Raw genomic sequence first — 16,598 nt, 5'->3', positions numbered from 1 at the left:
GCAGGGAGGGAGGGACGCTCAGTCCTTAACAGGACTGGGAGATGAGTGAGGGCGTGGAGTGGGGTAGGGGTGGGATTTTGGAACATTTCATGTCTCTGCCTCATTTGTGAGACACTGTCCTTACTCAGAGAACCCCACGGCTACATGTTTTTATTTACTTCGTGGAGGGAGTGTATATTTTATCTACCAACCGAAAATGATAACGACCCCAGGCCTGAACCTACTTGTGCAGTTAATTCTTCTGTCAACGTGACACAAGCTAGAGACATTTGAGAAGAGGAAACCTCACTGGAGAAATGCTTTCAAGGTAAGTCTCTGGGTTGCCTTTTCTTGTAACAATTGATGTGGGAGGACCCAGCCCACAGTGGGTGGTACCACTGCCTGGGCAGGGGGGCTTGGGTTTTAAAAGAAAGAAAGAAGGAAGGAAGGAAGGAAGGAAGGAAGGAAGGAAGGAAGGAAGGAAGGAAGAGAGAGAGAGAAAGAGAAAGAAAGAAAGAAAGAAAGAAAGAAAGAAAGAAAGAAAGAAAGAGAAAGAAAAGGAGAGAGGAAGGAAGGAAGGAAAGAAGGAAAGAAAGAAAAAGAAAGAAAGAAAGAGAAAGAAAGAAAGGAAGGAAGGAAGGAAGGAAGGAAGAAAGAAAGAAAGAAAGAAAGAAAGAAAGAAAGAAAGAAAGGAAGGAAGGAAAAAAGCAAGCCGAGCCAGGGTGGGGGCAAGCCAGCAAGCTGCTGTCCTCTACTGCCGCTGCTTCGGCTTCTGCCTCCAGGCTCCTGCTCCGCTTTGGTTCCCTCCCTGGCTTCTCTCAATGATGGACGGTGAGCTGTGAGCTGAAATGAACCCTTTCTTCCCCAAGTCGCTTATCAGAGCAATGGAAAGCGAATTAGCATAATGCTCTAAACCCAAAGAGGCAGGAAGGGCCTAGTGGAGTGAGGAGAAGGGAGAGGTGCCCACCTCGTAGCCGCGCTCCTCGGCGCACAGCCTGCCCAGGGACATCTGTGTCTTCACGCGCCGCACAGCGCACTCCTTGTCAGACAGCCCATCTGAGTGGGAGGAGATCTCGATGGGGGCCTCGGGCGTCTGGGACAGCAGGTCGTCCAGTTTCTCTGCCAGGCGGTCTTCCCGTCTGTCAGCCGACTCATCGGGGCTGTTTGAGTGGTCACTGGTGTTCCCTTCCTCTCCATCAGACACAGAGAAGTTCTCGGAGCTAAAGGTTGAGTAGGACTGGCAGCTGCTGATACAGCGGTGGGGCCTGGAAACGGGGAAAACACAGACTTAACCAGAGGAGGAGTGGCTCCCTGGCTTGTCAATCAGCCAGAGTGACGGGAGCCTGTTAGCTTCTGGCCCCGCCCCAAATTCTCTGTTATTTATCCATCTCTGACATGTGAGGACACAGGAAGAAGGTGGTCTGCAAGCTAGGAAGAAAGCTGTGACTAGGAACAGAATCACTGTCACCACCACCTTGGACTGCCCAGTTCCCACAACTGGAGAAATATGTGTAGTTCTTAGACCCCCTAGTCTGTGGTATTTGACTATGGCAGCATGAACAGACTAACACCAGGAGGCCAGCCAGAAACCACCTGAACCACAAACTGTGTGCCACCCCTTCCAAACCAGACACTGTGTTCTGGAGTGTGACAGTGCATCTATATTCACGCTCCTCGTTGTGAGGTTCTGTGAAAATGAATCTGATGACCTGTGACCTGTTGTGCAGAACAGCCTGCAGACATGCGATGGGAAGACATCAGCACTTGTTCAATTTCCCTGGAAAGTGGCTGCAGACAGCTCTCTAGCTGAGCCCCTGCGGCATCCTCGGGAGCTTCCCCAGGACACTGAACATCGTCACAGGCTTGTGGGGGCTTTACCTCTGTCTTCGAGGGAATTCCACTTCACTGTCTACTTCCCCTTCCTCTTCTGAGGAGTCATCTCCACTCTGAGGACAAGGAGAGAAGACCTTTATTGACTTCAGAATATTCCCATCTCTCATGAACTCGAACAGATTTACTTTTCATTCTAAAGGGGTTTAGTGATAGCTTGCTGACTGCGGCGTCTTCAAACATCTCCATCCCATCCCAGTAGGAGAGCATACAACTGGAATCCTGTCACTCCAGGAGCTGAGGCAGGTGGACTGAGGGCAGCCCAGGTACATAGAGAGTTCCAAGTCATCCTGAGCTATTTAGTCAAATGCTGTCTCAAAAACAAACAAAACAAACAACTCCCTAATACCAAAGCAAAGCAGCCCAAACCAACACATCCATATGTACCCTCCACTCAGCAGCAGTGGTCCTCGTTTCCATGACAACAGGCCCTTTACCAGGTGCTAGAAGACACAAAAGTTTCCCTTTGCCTTCAGGAGGTGGAGGCCCCATGCAAGTGTCGGAGGAGAGTGGAGAGGAAGCTGCCGAGGTCTTGGATTTGGGACACTCCTGTAACTGCCAGTGGTTCTAGGCCTTCCATAGAAATTCCACCTTGGAGGGGCTTTCCAGATCTGCAAGCCCGGCAAGTGCTTCCTCTGTCCAAATCAATTGTTCAGTTTTGTGAAGATTACGGTGTTTAAATGTCGGTGTTAAATGTCACACAGTGTTAAAGGTAAAAATGACCCGTGTATACTCAACTCCAGAACAGCATTTCCTAAGTATCTATAGTCACTGCTTTTCAGTTCTTCACCGAGTCTACACATTGATGGGGACAAGGTTGCTCTGGCCAGGACCACTGAGATGGTTACTGGGTTCTGTGGCTGATGTGAGCAGCTGCCTAAGTGAATGGCTGGCAGCTAATCTTCCCCATAAGGAAGATCTCCTCTGGCACTAAGGGCAGAAAATCAGCCATAGGTAAGATCAACTGTCCTTACCCCAGCACCACAGTCCCTGGATTACAGTCTCCTAGGAGCTTAGACGGACCCACCACTGAGCCAGTGGAAAGGATCCAAAGGTTGAAAGTAATTTACATTTACAAAAGCCAGTTCTAAAATATCACAATCTTATTCATTGTATTTTGACATGCATTTTTCTTAACAATAGGAAAGACAGAGCTGGAATTAGTAATCCTGATTTGCCAAGACGAGCAATTACATTAGGAACCCCCACCGAAATGCATGTTGGGAAAGAGAAGCTGAGCTGCATGGGGTGTGCAGTTCCAATGAAGCTGAATGTGCTCCAAGTGCTAGGGCCTGCAGAACCATATATGGCATCTAAATGGCAGTAGGGTGGCTCAAAGGCACATGCAACATGGAGTGACTAAGAAAAAGTGTGGGTTTCTTTGGGGTTGATGAAAGTGCTTTAAAATTGGCCACTGAGATGGCTACAGAACCGTGTAGGTAAAAGTCAGTGAGCCAGGCTGGCGAGATGGCTGGGGGCAAAGGCAGATGCTGGCTATAGTGGTGTATGTCTATAATCCTAGCATACAGGAGGCTGAGACAAGAGAATTCTGAGTTTGAGAGCATCTTGGGCTACATAGCAAGACTCTGTCCCCCAAACCAACCAAGCCAACCAACTGGCCAACCAGCCATCCAGTACATTCTAGAGGGACGGACTCTATGTTACCGGCTCCAGGGGTTGGGTTGGATGCACAATGGATTAGCTCACATCGACCTCACATGGACCTCTGCTCAGCCAGCAGCAGTGGCACACGTGGAGGAAGGCACCCAGTTCTGAGACAGCACACAGTCCCTGGCTGTCGCTCCTTTCCCGTGAAGTATCTAGTCGACCAAACAAGCTCACCTTACACTCCCCTCCCCTCAGCCATGATGATGAGCTGAAGCAATATTTAGGATTAAATGTGTACCATGTTCCAAACACTTCTCACAATCACCTCTGTTAGAAACCTTAGCAAGGCAAGCTAACATTAAGCAGGCTGCATTCCAGATGCCATTCTAGATGCTCTCTACTTACTAATTCATGTAGTCTTCAAGTCGACCAGCATGGCAGAGTCCACTACTGGGCCCTTTGCATGGACAGTGGTGGATTCCCAGAGGTGCTAAGTGGACGACCCTAGCTCAGATCTCCAACACCACAGAGGGTGACTGCAAGGCAGCCAGTGGAGAAGACAAACAGGTTTCATGATTCAAAACTAGCTGGGTCAAGATGGTTGTTAATGTTATAGTGTAAAGAGCATTGGTGCTGAGGAGATTAGGGAGCTCGAGTTTTAAAAAGCTCTGCAGTCAAATGGATGCAGGAGTGTTAGGTGGCAGTCCACGGTGTGTCTTCTCCAAGACCATGTGTGCCATTGTGCACCAGGAGTCTCCACTTCCCAAACTTCATTGGGCCACCCCTCAAGATTAGAGTTCTAGGACAATAGTTTGCAAACATTTTGACTATGTCTTTAATATATGGTTATCCTGGTCTCCCAGTTCAGTAATCCCTCAAATCAACTCCCTGGCCTACCACTGGAATACTGTGGAGGGAGAAGTCTTTAGAGCAAAAGAAACATCTGTGCTCTGTTTGCTCACCCTTTCCAAAGGCACACCTTTTGATGTCCAGTTTTATAATGTGCACCACATGATTGACTCTGACATCATTTGATGGCAGTGACGGGCTACTCTTGTCATACCTTACCTTCTGAAGGGGCCGTGTCTTTTGAGGTAGCATTGGGGGTGTGAATTGATGAGAAATACCAGATTGACAGCCACTGAATCCATTTGCCTCCATTCTCTTGGAGCCTTGGGCATTTCCTGAAAGAGGATTGTGTGCTGGTGTACTGGAACAGTCTGGGCTGCTTCCCACTGGCTCAGTGGTGGGAACATCTAAAGATCCAGAATGCTCTGGCCTGCACTGGAGACAGGGATCATAGCCTTCGGTCTGGCAGCAGCCCCAGGGTCCAGCTTGCTCAAGTTCAGAACCCCTCCAGCAGTCTGCCGCCATGGCTGTGGAGATGAGGTCCGGGCTGGAGCCAGGCATCTGTCTTTGAGCATGATTGCTGAGTGGACTCCTCAGGGCTGCCGCTGGGCCAAAATACCTCAGGTTGTTGGCACAGGTTGCAATGTCCTGCCCATGCATATTGAGTCGGGGATGGCGGCTCTGAGGCAGGGCAGAAGGGGGTTGCTGGTATTGCTGCTGGAGGGAGTTATGCTCATGGAGAGACGGGCAGGGAGTCTGAGTGTGATATAGGTAAGTGGGGTGGGGTGAGTTTTCCTGGGTCGGCTGGCTTTTCAAGACTGCTGCAAAGTCACTGTGGCTGCCTCTACTATTTCCTCGGCGGTGACGAGGTTTGCTTCGGTATCGGCTCTTGCTGCTTGACGTGGACATTTTGGGACTTCCAGACAGAGGGGATGCAGTGGGAGCCACCTCTGCACTGGGGATCCCTTCAGATCGTAACAGGTCTGGCCTGGGAAGAAGAACAGATTTGTTTCAAACACATCAAAACATGTTTAGCATTGGGGTAAAATGCGCCAAGCTTTAGAATACGCCCTTGGGTTGTAAATTTGCAACTCTGGGGATCAAATCCGGTGTCTTGTGCCTATTAGGCAAGCGCCTTACTGCTCAGCTACATGCCGAGGCCTACACACTTCATCGTTATTGTGTGTCTGTTTGAGAGAGGATCTTACTCTGTAGCCCAGGCTAGTTCCAAACTCATGGGAATCTTCCTGCTTCAGCCTCCTGAATACTGGACCTAGTACTGTGAGCCACCCACCTGGTTTCACATACCCTTTCAGTCAGCATTCACCGACACAGGGACTTATCCAATAGAGACAGCGGATGTACACAGAGGGCTGCTTAATGGTACACTACAGCACTGTTCAAAACAGCAAGACCTGGGAAACAATCGAAATGTCACTCCCAACGATTTCTTTCTAAATTATTCTTGTGGGAGGTACACATGGTGTGTGTGTGTGTGTGTGTGTGTGTGTGTGTGTGTGTGTGTGTGTGTGTGTGTGTGTGTGCGTGCGCGTGTGTTCCATGAAGGACATTATGGGGGACAGAGCATAACTTTGGAGAGTCGGTTCTCTCCTTCTACTGTGGGATCTGGGGATTGAACTCAGGTCATCAGTTTTGCATATTGTTATCAGCTGGGCTGTCTTACTGGCAGCTTTTATTCCTCTGGATTCTGGGTCACTAGCTTTGTTCTACAAGGTCCTTAATGTCTTCCTTGTGGTCTTGGCTGTCAGCCTGGTACCCTCCCAGCAAGGTATGGGCGTGGGAGTTTGCTCACATCAGACTAATCAGTCTAATGATACATCTGGGCATGCTGTCTTTCCCAAAGGAAAGAGGTTTGATACCACAGAACAAACCTCGGGCTCATTGGCAAGATCTAAAATGTTCAAGGAGTTTGATCTAGACACGGTCTACTGGAAAGATCTATCCTGTATACAGCAGGTACTCAATAAATCCTAAAGGCAGGCAGGAAAGGAGGGGTCTGAGAGGGAGAAAGAGCCTGGGGGACAGACAAAGGCAGCGAGAAAGGGCTGGTGAGAAGCCACAGTGGGTTTCTTCTTTTCCTCCCTTGAGACAGGGTCCCTAGCTCAAGCTGGTCTTGAACTTGGTTGAGAATCACCTTGAGCTAATCATCCTGCTTCTACCTCCTCAGTGCTTCGATTGAAGGCTCATGTCACTGTGCCCGTTTGTACCACACTGGGAACTCAGTCTGGGGCTTTGTGCATGCTATAAGAACACTCTACTTTCCGCTCTCTTCCCGACGCATCGTCTGTCTGTCTGTCTGTCTGTCTGTCTCTCTCTCTCTCTCTCTCCCTCTCTCCCTCTCTCTCCCAATAAAGCTCTAAAAGGTAACTATGGCTCATGATTTTCCTCCAGCACGTTCCTCCGTCGAGACTCCAGCACTCTTGCTTGAGAAAAAACAAAACCAAACCACTCTATCACCTAGGCTACACCCCCAACCTAACATTCTACTTCCATCCCCCAACCTAACATTCTACTTCCATCCTACTGGGAGGAGGCCGCACTCAGTGTCCCAGTGCCCACAGGACCAGTTGGGGAGGTCACATGCAGGAGGAAGCCAGAGCATGAAAGGAAATCCCAGCGCACATGTAAACAAGTGGTTTCTGAGCTGAGGATGGGTTCAGGATCTCTTCTCTCTTACCAGACAGCAGCACTGCCTTAGGACCAGACAGGACACAAAGCAGCAGGAGGTTTTACAACTCGAAGCTCCACACATTCTTTTTTAAACAGCAACACACTCTTTCAGCTAATTGTGAGGCACCCAGATGTGGTGGCCTTGGTTAGAAGAGGGTAAGCAGCAGCCCCTTCTGCAGGCTGCCCTAGTCCCTCCCCACTGATTGCAGCATCTGGGACACCGCTGTGCAAGCCCCAGAGCACTGCAAACAGACACCACTGGTCAGCTTGAGCTGTAGAGAGGACCCGGATGGAAGAGGTTCAAGGGCTTCTACCGAGACAAGGGAGTCCTCCAGGGACTTTCAAGGTCACAGGCTGCGGTGGCATCCAAAGGAGAGTTGAGGACTGTCTCAAGATAGGAGGAGACAGGCAAAACCCACGGAGTAACCTTGCTCTGCCTCTTCACACTAGTAAAGTGCCTGGCTCCCACTGTCACACCAGCCACTTCATAGCTGCATTCAGTATCACAAGGGGCGGGAGAGGGAAGGGGAGGGCTTGTTATCACAAAGATGAACGATTCTTTGACCTGGGAGACTTTTACTCCAGGGCACAGCTCTTTCCTAGGTCAAGCTTCTCTTTCAGACTTCTATACCCTTACTGAAGTCTATGGAAAGCAGGCCAACCATGAAACTGTGATGGCAGATCCTGGTTGTCATTTGACATATTGTCCCAAGAGGGACCCTTTAGTGAAGAATTACCTCTATCAGATTTGCCTGTGGGTGTAACCATGAGGTATTTTCCTAACTATTAGCTGATAGATTAGAGCCCAGTCTACTGCGGCTAGGCACTCCTAGACACATGGCCTGGGCTGTATAAGAAAGCTGACTGGAAGCCTGGAAGCAAGCCAGTGAGCAGTGTCCCTCCATGACTCTGCTTGAGTCCTGCCTTGGCTGCCCTGGACCGTTGGCTCTAACCTGTAAGCCAAAACCCAGACAAACAAGAAACCTTTTCCCCCCAAGTTGGTTTTGGTCAATGTTTTGTCATAGCAACGGAAAGCAAATGGAACCCCGCCCAGTTCCCTTCTAGTTCTTGACTAAACGGTAAGTTAAGGCGGGACTTCAGACGCTCTTTTCTGGGCTCTTCTCTCTGATCTCTGCCTTGGAAATGAAGTCTCTAATGATCGACAACCTCCACCTGAAGGTACAGCCGGCCAACAAGGACAGTGCCAGCTGCCACTGGAAACAGTTTCTCAACTCTTGATGGTCAGGGCAATAAGTTAATAGAGACCTGGAACTAGCTCGTGATGTGGTCGTTAGTAGTTAGGATGGCAGTAGTTGTACTACTATGTTAGAATGTTCACTGTCCACACAGCCTTCTGAAATATTCTTGGCACTCAGGAAATAAGAAAACAGCTGACAAGCAGGACCTCATGAAATTAAAAAGTGTCTCCACAACAAAGGAAACAAGCTAACCGGATGAAGGGGCAGCCTTCAGAACAGGACTAAAAATCTTTGCCAGCTAAAGACCCGACAGAGGATCAATATGCAAATATACAAAGAGCCCCCCAAAACAAACAAGAACATAAGTGACCAAAATTTAAAAAAAAAAGAAAGAAAAAGGCTAAGGAACTGAACGAAACATCTTCAGAAGAAGAAATACGGATGGCCGATAAAGACTAAACAAAGCTAACAGGGCTGGGGAGACAGCTCAGTCAGCAAGGCGCTTGCCACAGAAGCTCGAGGAGATGAGTCTGATCCCCAGCACCCATGTTTAAAAGAAGAAGCCAGGCGTGGCTGCATGGTCAGCTTGGGGGTGGGACTGGGGGGGAGAGGAGGGGAAGGCAGAGACAGGTAGACCTGGGACCCACTGGCTAGCCAGCCTAGCCTACTTAGTGGACTCCAGGCCAGTGTGAGACCCCGTCTCAAAAGAACAATGTGAATGTCATCTGAGGAGCAACAGCCAAGAATGACCTCTCTCCATCTGTACATACATACATGTGCACCTGTACACATGGGCACACCTATGCACACACACACACACACACACACCTGAAAAAACAGCAGCTCACACCCTTAGCCACCAGGGAAATGCAAACTGAAACTGCTCTGAAATTCCTCTCACCTCAGTTAGTGACCATCAAGAAACCAAATGCCAACAAATGCTGGCAAGGGTGTGGAGAAAGGAACTTATTCACGCCTGGTGGGAGTGGAAACCAGTGCAGCCACTGTGGAAATGAAGAGCTCCTCCAAAAGCTAGAACTGGAATTACCATACACCCTAGTGTTATCACTCCTGTGATACACCTGAAGACTGCATGCCTAGACACAGACACAGGCACACACACGTTCACTGCAGCTCTACTCACAGCAGGCGGGAAATGGAAGCAGTCTACACACATCAACAGAGGGGAGGATGATGGAAATGAGGCACATATGCACAGTGGAAGTTTATTCAGCTGTGAAGAAAAATGAAACTATGGAAAATGCAGGAAAACCGATGGATCTGAAAAATATTATATTTAGTGAGGTAACCCAGGCTCAGAAAGACAAACTCCCCATGTTCTCTGCCAGATGTGGATTCCAGCTTCAAATGTGGACAGATGTATTTGTGTGAATGAGCACGTGTGGAGGTCAGAAAACTAGAAAGGGCCCCTGAGAGTCAGGGGCAAGGCTTCAGGGAGAAGAGTAGGGAGGGTTACAGGATACATCTGATAGGAGTGTGGAGGGAGATCATAGGGTGGGAGGGTTTAAGCAGGGATGGGGAGCGTGGAGATGGGACATAAGGGCGGAACTAGCCACTAGTTAACCATAGGGGCGGGCAGTGGTGGCACACACCTTTAATCCCAGCACTTGGGAGGAGAAGCAGGAAGATCAGGAGTTCAAGGCCACCCTGGGCTACACGAGATTGAACCAGTCTAACAGAGAAACAGGGCTGGGTGGTGATGACAGATGCCTTTAAGCCCAGCACCCAGGAGGTGGAGACAGAAATATAAGGTGGGTGGAGACAGGATCTTGACCCATTCAGTCTGAGGATTCGTAGAGACAGGATCACCCGTCCATCAGGTCTGAGATTTCATAGAGGTAAGAAGTTTCTGGTGGCTGACTACTCTGCTTCTCTTATCTTTCAGCTTTTATCCCAATATCTGACTCCAGGTTTCCATTGATTGTCAAGACTAATTAGGATCACACTTCAAGGTAGGGAACAGGAGAGAGAAGAGAGTTGCAGGGAAGGTCAACCAAATCTAAGAATGTATGAAAACGTCATAAAAAACCCTACTACTTTCTAAGTTAATAAACATTTAAAAGTTAGGGATACATTATTGGCTTGTGTTTCTCCTATTTTCTTATTGCATTTGGTTTGACTCTTACAAGCCCAGGACATTCTCTCCTTTATAGTAACCTGTCTGGGATGGAGCCAGTTCTCTGGCATGTCAGAATTATAAGGCTCAACACATTTGGTAATTCTAAAAAAGGAGTGAAAAGGTGTTCTGTTTTGGAAGGTGCATTGAACTTGGGGCCCCATGCAGCTAAACATACATTCTACACAGAAATGTAACTCCACTGAGATTAAACGAGTATAAAGCCAGTGTTATAAATGGGGAAAGAAGCTGGGTATGGTGGCGCACACCTTTAATCCCAGCACTCAGGAGGCAGAGGCAGGAAGATCTCTGAGTTTGAGGCCAGCCTGGTCTACAGAGCAAGTTCGAGGACATAACATAAAAATAGATAGATAGATAGATGGATGGATGGATGGATGGATGGATGGATGGATGGGTGGGTGGGTGGGTGGGTGGGTGGATGGATGGATGGATGGATGGATGGATGGATGGATAGATAGATAGATAGATAGATAGATAGATAGATAGATAGGGAAAGAATGATCTCTTAAAAACTAAACCCTGCTTTTGAACACCAGTGCCCTAAAGATGATTTCACACTATTCAAACTTCACACATGTGAAGTGTGATCACACATGTTTGTTACCCTGGCTACTTAAGAGATTGAGACAGGACGACACTGAGTATGAGGCCAGTGTGGGTAAATGTCTAACAAACAAACCAACAGAATCAAACAAAACAAAAGTCATAAAAATTCCATGCAGAGGTAGAGTATGGGGAACCACTCAGCTAGGTATACATAATTATCAATGCCCTGTTTTTATTTTTGGTGGTGAGTTTTATGTTATTAAGAAGAGCTAAGTAAATACATTGATAAAATATGCACAGACCACTGTGTCAAAAATAGTTAGGATTAACTCAGTTGTTTCTAAGGGTTATAAGAATAGAAAGAAATCCCATGTAACATAATGATACCATTTACCCATAAGGATACTGGATTTGAAAAAGGCCAAGTGACATGGGGTCTGTGCCATGCTCTCTCTCATCTCCCTACTTGGTTTTACCACAGGCCATGTGCTGCTGGTGAGCTACAGAAAGGCCACGTCCATGACATCTGAGACTGCCCTTTTGCAGGTGACCCCATTGATCTAAATGTCAGCTGGATGGATAGAGTTTTCTCACCGCTTAGTCTGTACCCCAGCCTTGTGGGGCACACCCTTCCTTTTCATGAGTCTCTCCATGGCATTGGGGTGGATTACTGGACGGACAGGGTGTCGTTTGTAGGTCCCAGGGTACTTCTTTTCCACTGCCTGCTCTCTCCTGTGGGATGAAGAAAAAAGCACTCTTTGGTTTTGGTAGAAAGGCAGGACAGAGATGAGCTAAGACGATACCATGGGAGGCCCTGACGGCCTGGGGTTGCAGTCTACCATAGCCTGGTAGCTGTCTCTGAGCTCAGCAACATGGACAACTTCCACCTCCTCACTGCAGGAAGGCACCCTGTTCTCTACCTGACCTCACCTGGAGACTGTCTCTAGGCCCAGGTGCCTGACTTACCTCTAGTGTGACCCTGGATGCAGTTCTCCACAGAAGCTTCCCCTGCCACCCATGTGGTAACTAGACACTGTGTGGGGAACATTACTACAGGAACTGTGCATCCACATATGATAGGCTCGTGCTAGGAGCTCTATGATAGGAGCGCGCTGTTTAACACAAAGTAGGTGATTCCCCAGCCACTGCCCATCCTTTACCTTCCCTCACTCTGGAATACAGCTGAGCTGACTCACTGAAGTTATATCCCGGACGGATATCCCCATTGTGCTCACAGGCTGCTCAAAGTTCTTTGTCATTGCTTCTGCCCCTGTCCTTGTGGACTGGTGGCCAACAGGCCATGAGGAAAAAGGGGAACCCCACAACTGTGAGACCGGAAAACACCCTCCTAATCCCCTACCCTTGAAGAGGAAAACCAGAATCTAATCAGAGGGTTGCTAACCAGAGCACTATATTAAGCATCGTCTACAGAACAAGTGATCACTGGGGATACGCTTGGTGGTTAAGTGCACTTGCTGCTCTTCCAGAGGACCGGAGTTCAATTCCTAGCACCCATGTTAGGTAGTTCACAACTGTCTATAACTCCAGATCCAATGTGGCAGAGACTAAACAGAGTTCTCAAAAGATGAAACACAAATGGATGAGAAACATTTTTAAGAAATGTTCAACATCCTTAGACATCAGGGGAATGCAAATCAAAACCTCTTTGGCATTTCATTTTACCCTAATTAGAACATATCTGACTAAAAAAGAAAAAAAGAAACCAAACCAAACCAAAAACATCCACCCAGCCCCAAATAAATGATAACAAATGCTGGCATCGCTGTAGATGGAGGAGAACACTCATTCACTGCTGTTAGGAGTGCAAACTGGGGCAGCCACTACGGAAATCAGTGTGAAGTTTCCTCGAAAAGCTAGAGAGAGACCTACCACGTGACGCAGCCACACTGTTCTTGCTCCACACCCTACTTTAGAGACGCCCACTGGTCCATGCTCAGTGCTGTGCTAGTCACAATCTCCAGGAGATGGAAACAGCCTAGACATCCGTGAATTGATGAGTGGGTAATGAAAGGGGGTTACATTTATACAACAGCACATTATTCAGCTATTAAGAAAAAAATGGCTGCTCTTCTGGAGGTCCTAGGTTTGATTCCCAGTGACCACATGGTGGCTCACAACCATCTGTAACTCCAGGATCTGATGCCCTCTTCTGTCCTCTATGGGCACTCTATGCACTTGGTGCACAGACATAGACACAGGCAAAATGACCATAATATACATACAATTAAAAAAAAGAAAAAATAGAAAAATCTTAAAATGAAGAAACACAATATGAAATTGGCCAGGAAATGGATGAAGCTGGAAACAATCTTTCTGAGTGAGATGACTAACCTTTCTCTCATTTGTGGATGCTAGTGTTGAATTTTCGGATAGGTACATTTCATTTAGAATACCCACAGAGGTCAGGGAAATAATAAGGGGGTAGGGGGCACTTTAAATGCAGAGCAGGTTAAAAGCAGTGGTATGAAAGCTTAAGGGGATGGGTTAAGTTGGCATGGGGAATGGGGGAGCAGGGTGAAGGAGGGAATATGGGGAGGGGTACATGACTCTAGAAACTCTTCAAAACAGGCAAACGGAAACCAAACAGCATAGGAGTAACCACCACTTTCTCACGCGGACTGAAGTCCCTCCCACTCCATTATCTGAAGCCCACACTGGCATCACTGTCAGGCCAAGCAACTCTGGCTACACAGGCCATAGGCCTGGGGAGAACCTCCTACTATTCTGCTAAATGGACAGAGTATTAAACTGGCTCCTAATGACTTCTCCTTACACCTATAGATTTGTGCATCTCTCAGCTCTCCTCTGAGAAGCTTCTAGTTGAAATAGATGGATTAACACAGAGACCTGCAGCTAGCTAGCTTCTGTGGAATGTTCATCCCTAAACAGAACATAAGTATCATACCTTGTCTCAAGGCTCAAAGGTCATGGTGGAATAAGGGGCAGAGAGACTGTAGGAGACAGAGGTAGGGAACATATATGAGAAAAGAGTGTTCTCTGGACACATGAATTTAAACTGCTGTGACAGTGTGCATAAGCCCTGTGTGAGTTCAAGACAGACCAAAGCCTAGCAAGGAGAGAGGAGTTTGACATGAAGTCCCATTCCGAAGCCAAGGAGCTGCTGGCAATGGATGGCTGCTCAAAGAGGGGGAACTGGTTTTCTTTAAGAGTGGCCACAGGGGACATAAAGTTGGTTTGGTGAAGTGTTAATCTAATTAATCTTATCAATAAAAAATCAGGACTCAAGTATTGGGGTAAAAACTTGAAAGATCAGAGAACAGGAGGCAGCCACAGTTGTTTCCTACCTCTGTGGTTCCTCCATTCGAAGGGACCAGATCCTCTCTCCACCCCACCTTATCGCTTCCTGTCTCCTTTCTGTCTGCAGTCCTCCAAACCGCTATGGTTAATTTTGGTTAGCTAGTGGCTTGCTCTGCTGTCTGACTCCAAGCAAGCTTTATTTGTCAGAACACACTAAAAATATCACACAACATTTCCCCCTTTTTGTCTAAATAAAATTAAAGTTTTTTTTTTTTTTTAAAGATTTATTTATTATGTATATAGTGTTCTGCCTGCAGGCCAGAAGAGGGCATCAGATCCCATTATAGATGGTTGTGAGCCATCATGTGGTTGCTGGGAACTGAACTCAGGACCTCTGAGCCATCCCTCCAGCCCAAAGGTGTTTTTTGTTTTTTTCAAGATAGGGCTTCTCTGTGTTGTTTTGGTGCCTGTCCTGGATCTCGCTCTGTAGACTAGGCTAGCCTCGAACTCACAGACATCTACTGCCTCTGCCTCCCAAGTGCTGGGATTAAAGGCATGAGCCACCACCACCCAGTCAAAAGTGAACTTTTTAACTAACAAAGTAAAACTATATATAATAACTACAATAATTATATAAATATATACAAGCAATAATTACATTAACAATGTCCAGTCCATTTGCAACTGACAAATTCAGAGAAAAATACTACATTATCTATCCTAACTTGGTAAGTCCAAAGTGGTGTACCTAATTCACTTTCTATCCTAACTTGTATTACCAACTTTAAACTATGCTTTTGTCTTTCAACCTTACACACTTTACACTTCTTTGTGAGTTTCTTTTCTGAATTTTGTAACACGGAAAACTATAACTATAGAGCAGCTACAAGATGGGAAAACTTCTGTTTACAGTTGGGTAGGGAAGTTGGGGGTGGATCTGGGAGCAGATGGGCGAGGGCTGAATATGGTCAAAAGTCAGCTCACTGTATGAAATTCTCAAATAACTAACTTGAAAAAAACTTCAAGTAGAAAAGAGATACCATTCATATTAATACAGTGTGTAATGTTATAAATAAAATTATCTTTTAGATAGCCAGAAAGGGAGAGGGAGAGGGAGAGGGAGAGGGAGAGGGAGAGGGAGAGAGAGAGAGAGAGAGAGAGAGAGAGAGAGAGAGAATATTGCCTACAAGTTCTACTATACTTACCTTTGTATAACAAGGCTGCTATTCAAGTTTAAGCTAACAACCAGAAGGTACTGAATTTAAATGAACTCAATCTTATTCTGCTCAAACTCATGCATTATCTGTTTCTTCTCCATCCCAATAAAGGGCAGAAGCTTTGCTTATTTGGGGTGCAGACCCCATGGTCGTTGGGCAGCATCAGGGATCCCTTGCAGTTTTCAGCAGAACTGTACTTCCCATAGGTCAACAAGCCTTGTCTTATCCACACGAAGTTCTTTTGAAAGTGAAGGCCCTCTCTGAACCAGGCGGCAGAGAGAGAGATGTACACATGCTAGTCCACTAAGTGGTCCCGAATCAGCCCGGCAGCCACTCTGCTAACGCGTGTGCCTCACCCTGGCGAGGACCTGCAGACCGCAAGTCCTTCCGGAATATTGACCGAGTAACTAAAACACGAGCGTGCTCACTGCAGCACCGTGCAAGCGCAGCTGACCGACAGACAGACTCTGAGCAGCGAGGGCTGCCACGGGTGGGTGGGAACACCTACTTCAGCAGCTCCTTCTCCCGCATCTCCAGCTGCAGCATGATGGCGCTCAGCTCCATGTACAGATTGTTGGCCCGCTCAAGCTTCCGCTCATAGTGCTCCCGGATATCCAGGGCATGCCTGTCAAGGGAAACACCGGATGAGCCAGGCCGAGGACACCGAGGTCGGCTCTAATGAAACATGCACAGTGGCCACTTCAAAGTGCAGCCCGGGGGTTCCTACTTTAAAATTTTCTTAACCCAGTGATTCAGACAAGGCGGGGGATGGAAAGTCTGAGCTCTGTGTTTTATCCTGAGGGCCCCTCCAGCCACACAGAGAGCCAGGCGGGCCACGGACAGAGTAAGACTAACAGTCTGTGTGTACTTTATAGCCTTCATTTCTGACACAGGCACAATCTTGATACAATATATTCCCATATTAACAGACATAATTTAAAGTTAACACCATGACCATATGCTTATCCACGGCGGTGATCTTGTCTGGGTTGGTGTGGTCTCAGTGTTTCCCCTCAGATTCAAATGTAAACCTTCACCCACAAGGTGACAGACAGTATTGGAGGTGGTGGCAGGGAGGTCTTGGAGGGAGCCTTCTGTTTCTCCACCGTGTGAGGACACGTGTGGGGGCCATGAGAGCGTGAATGGGTCTGCACTAGATACTGAATTCGCTGGTGTTTTGAC

General features: G+C 47.5%; 1 protein-coding gene across 3 annotated transcripts in view; it reads right to left on the bottom strand.

Moving 5' to 3' along the window:
• The window catches only part of Map3k13 (mitogen-activated protein kinase kinase kinase 13), a 172,602-nt gene that overhangs the window by 6,237 nt on the left and 149,767 nt on the right, over window positions 1-16,598 (bottom strand). For all 3 annotated transcript variants that reach the window (XM_036204144.1, XM_036204143.1, XM_036204145.1), the window contains 5 exons: window positions 15,925-16,041; window positions 11,515-11,652; window positions 4,546-5,314; window positions 1,858-1,925; window positions 947-1,244 (listed from right to left, as the gene is read on the bottom strand). In XM_036204144.1, coding sequence (XP_036060037.1) covers window positions 947-1,244; window positions 1,858-1,925; window positions 4,546-5,314; window positions 11,515-11,652; window positions 15,925-16,041 — 1,390 coding nt within the window. The remainder of the gene's footprint in view (window positions 1-946; window positions 1,245-1,857; window positions 1,926-4,545; window positions 5,315-11,514; window positions 11,653-15,924; window positions 16,042-16,598) is intronic.

The sequence above is a fragment of the Onychomys torridus genome, chromosome 12, assembly GCF_903995425.1.
Source record: "Onychomys torridus chromosome 12, mOncTor1.1, whole genome shotgun sequence".
Classification (NCBI taxonomy): domain Eukaryota; kingdom Metazoa; phylum Chordata; class Mammalia; order Rodentia; family Cricetidae; genus Onychomys; species Onychomys torridus.
Note: the sequence above shows the minus strand (reverse complement) of the source record. Positions and strands in the feature narration are given on the sequence as shown.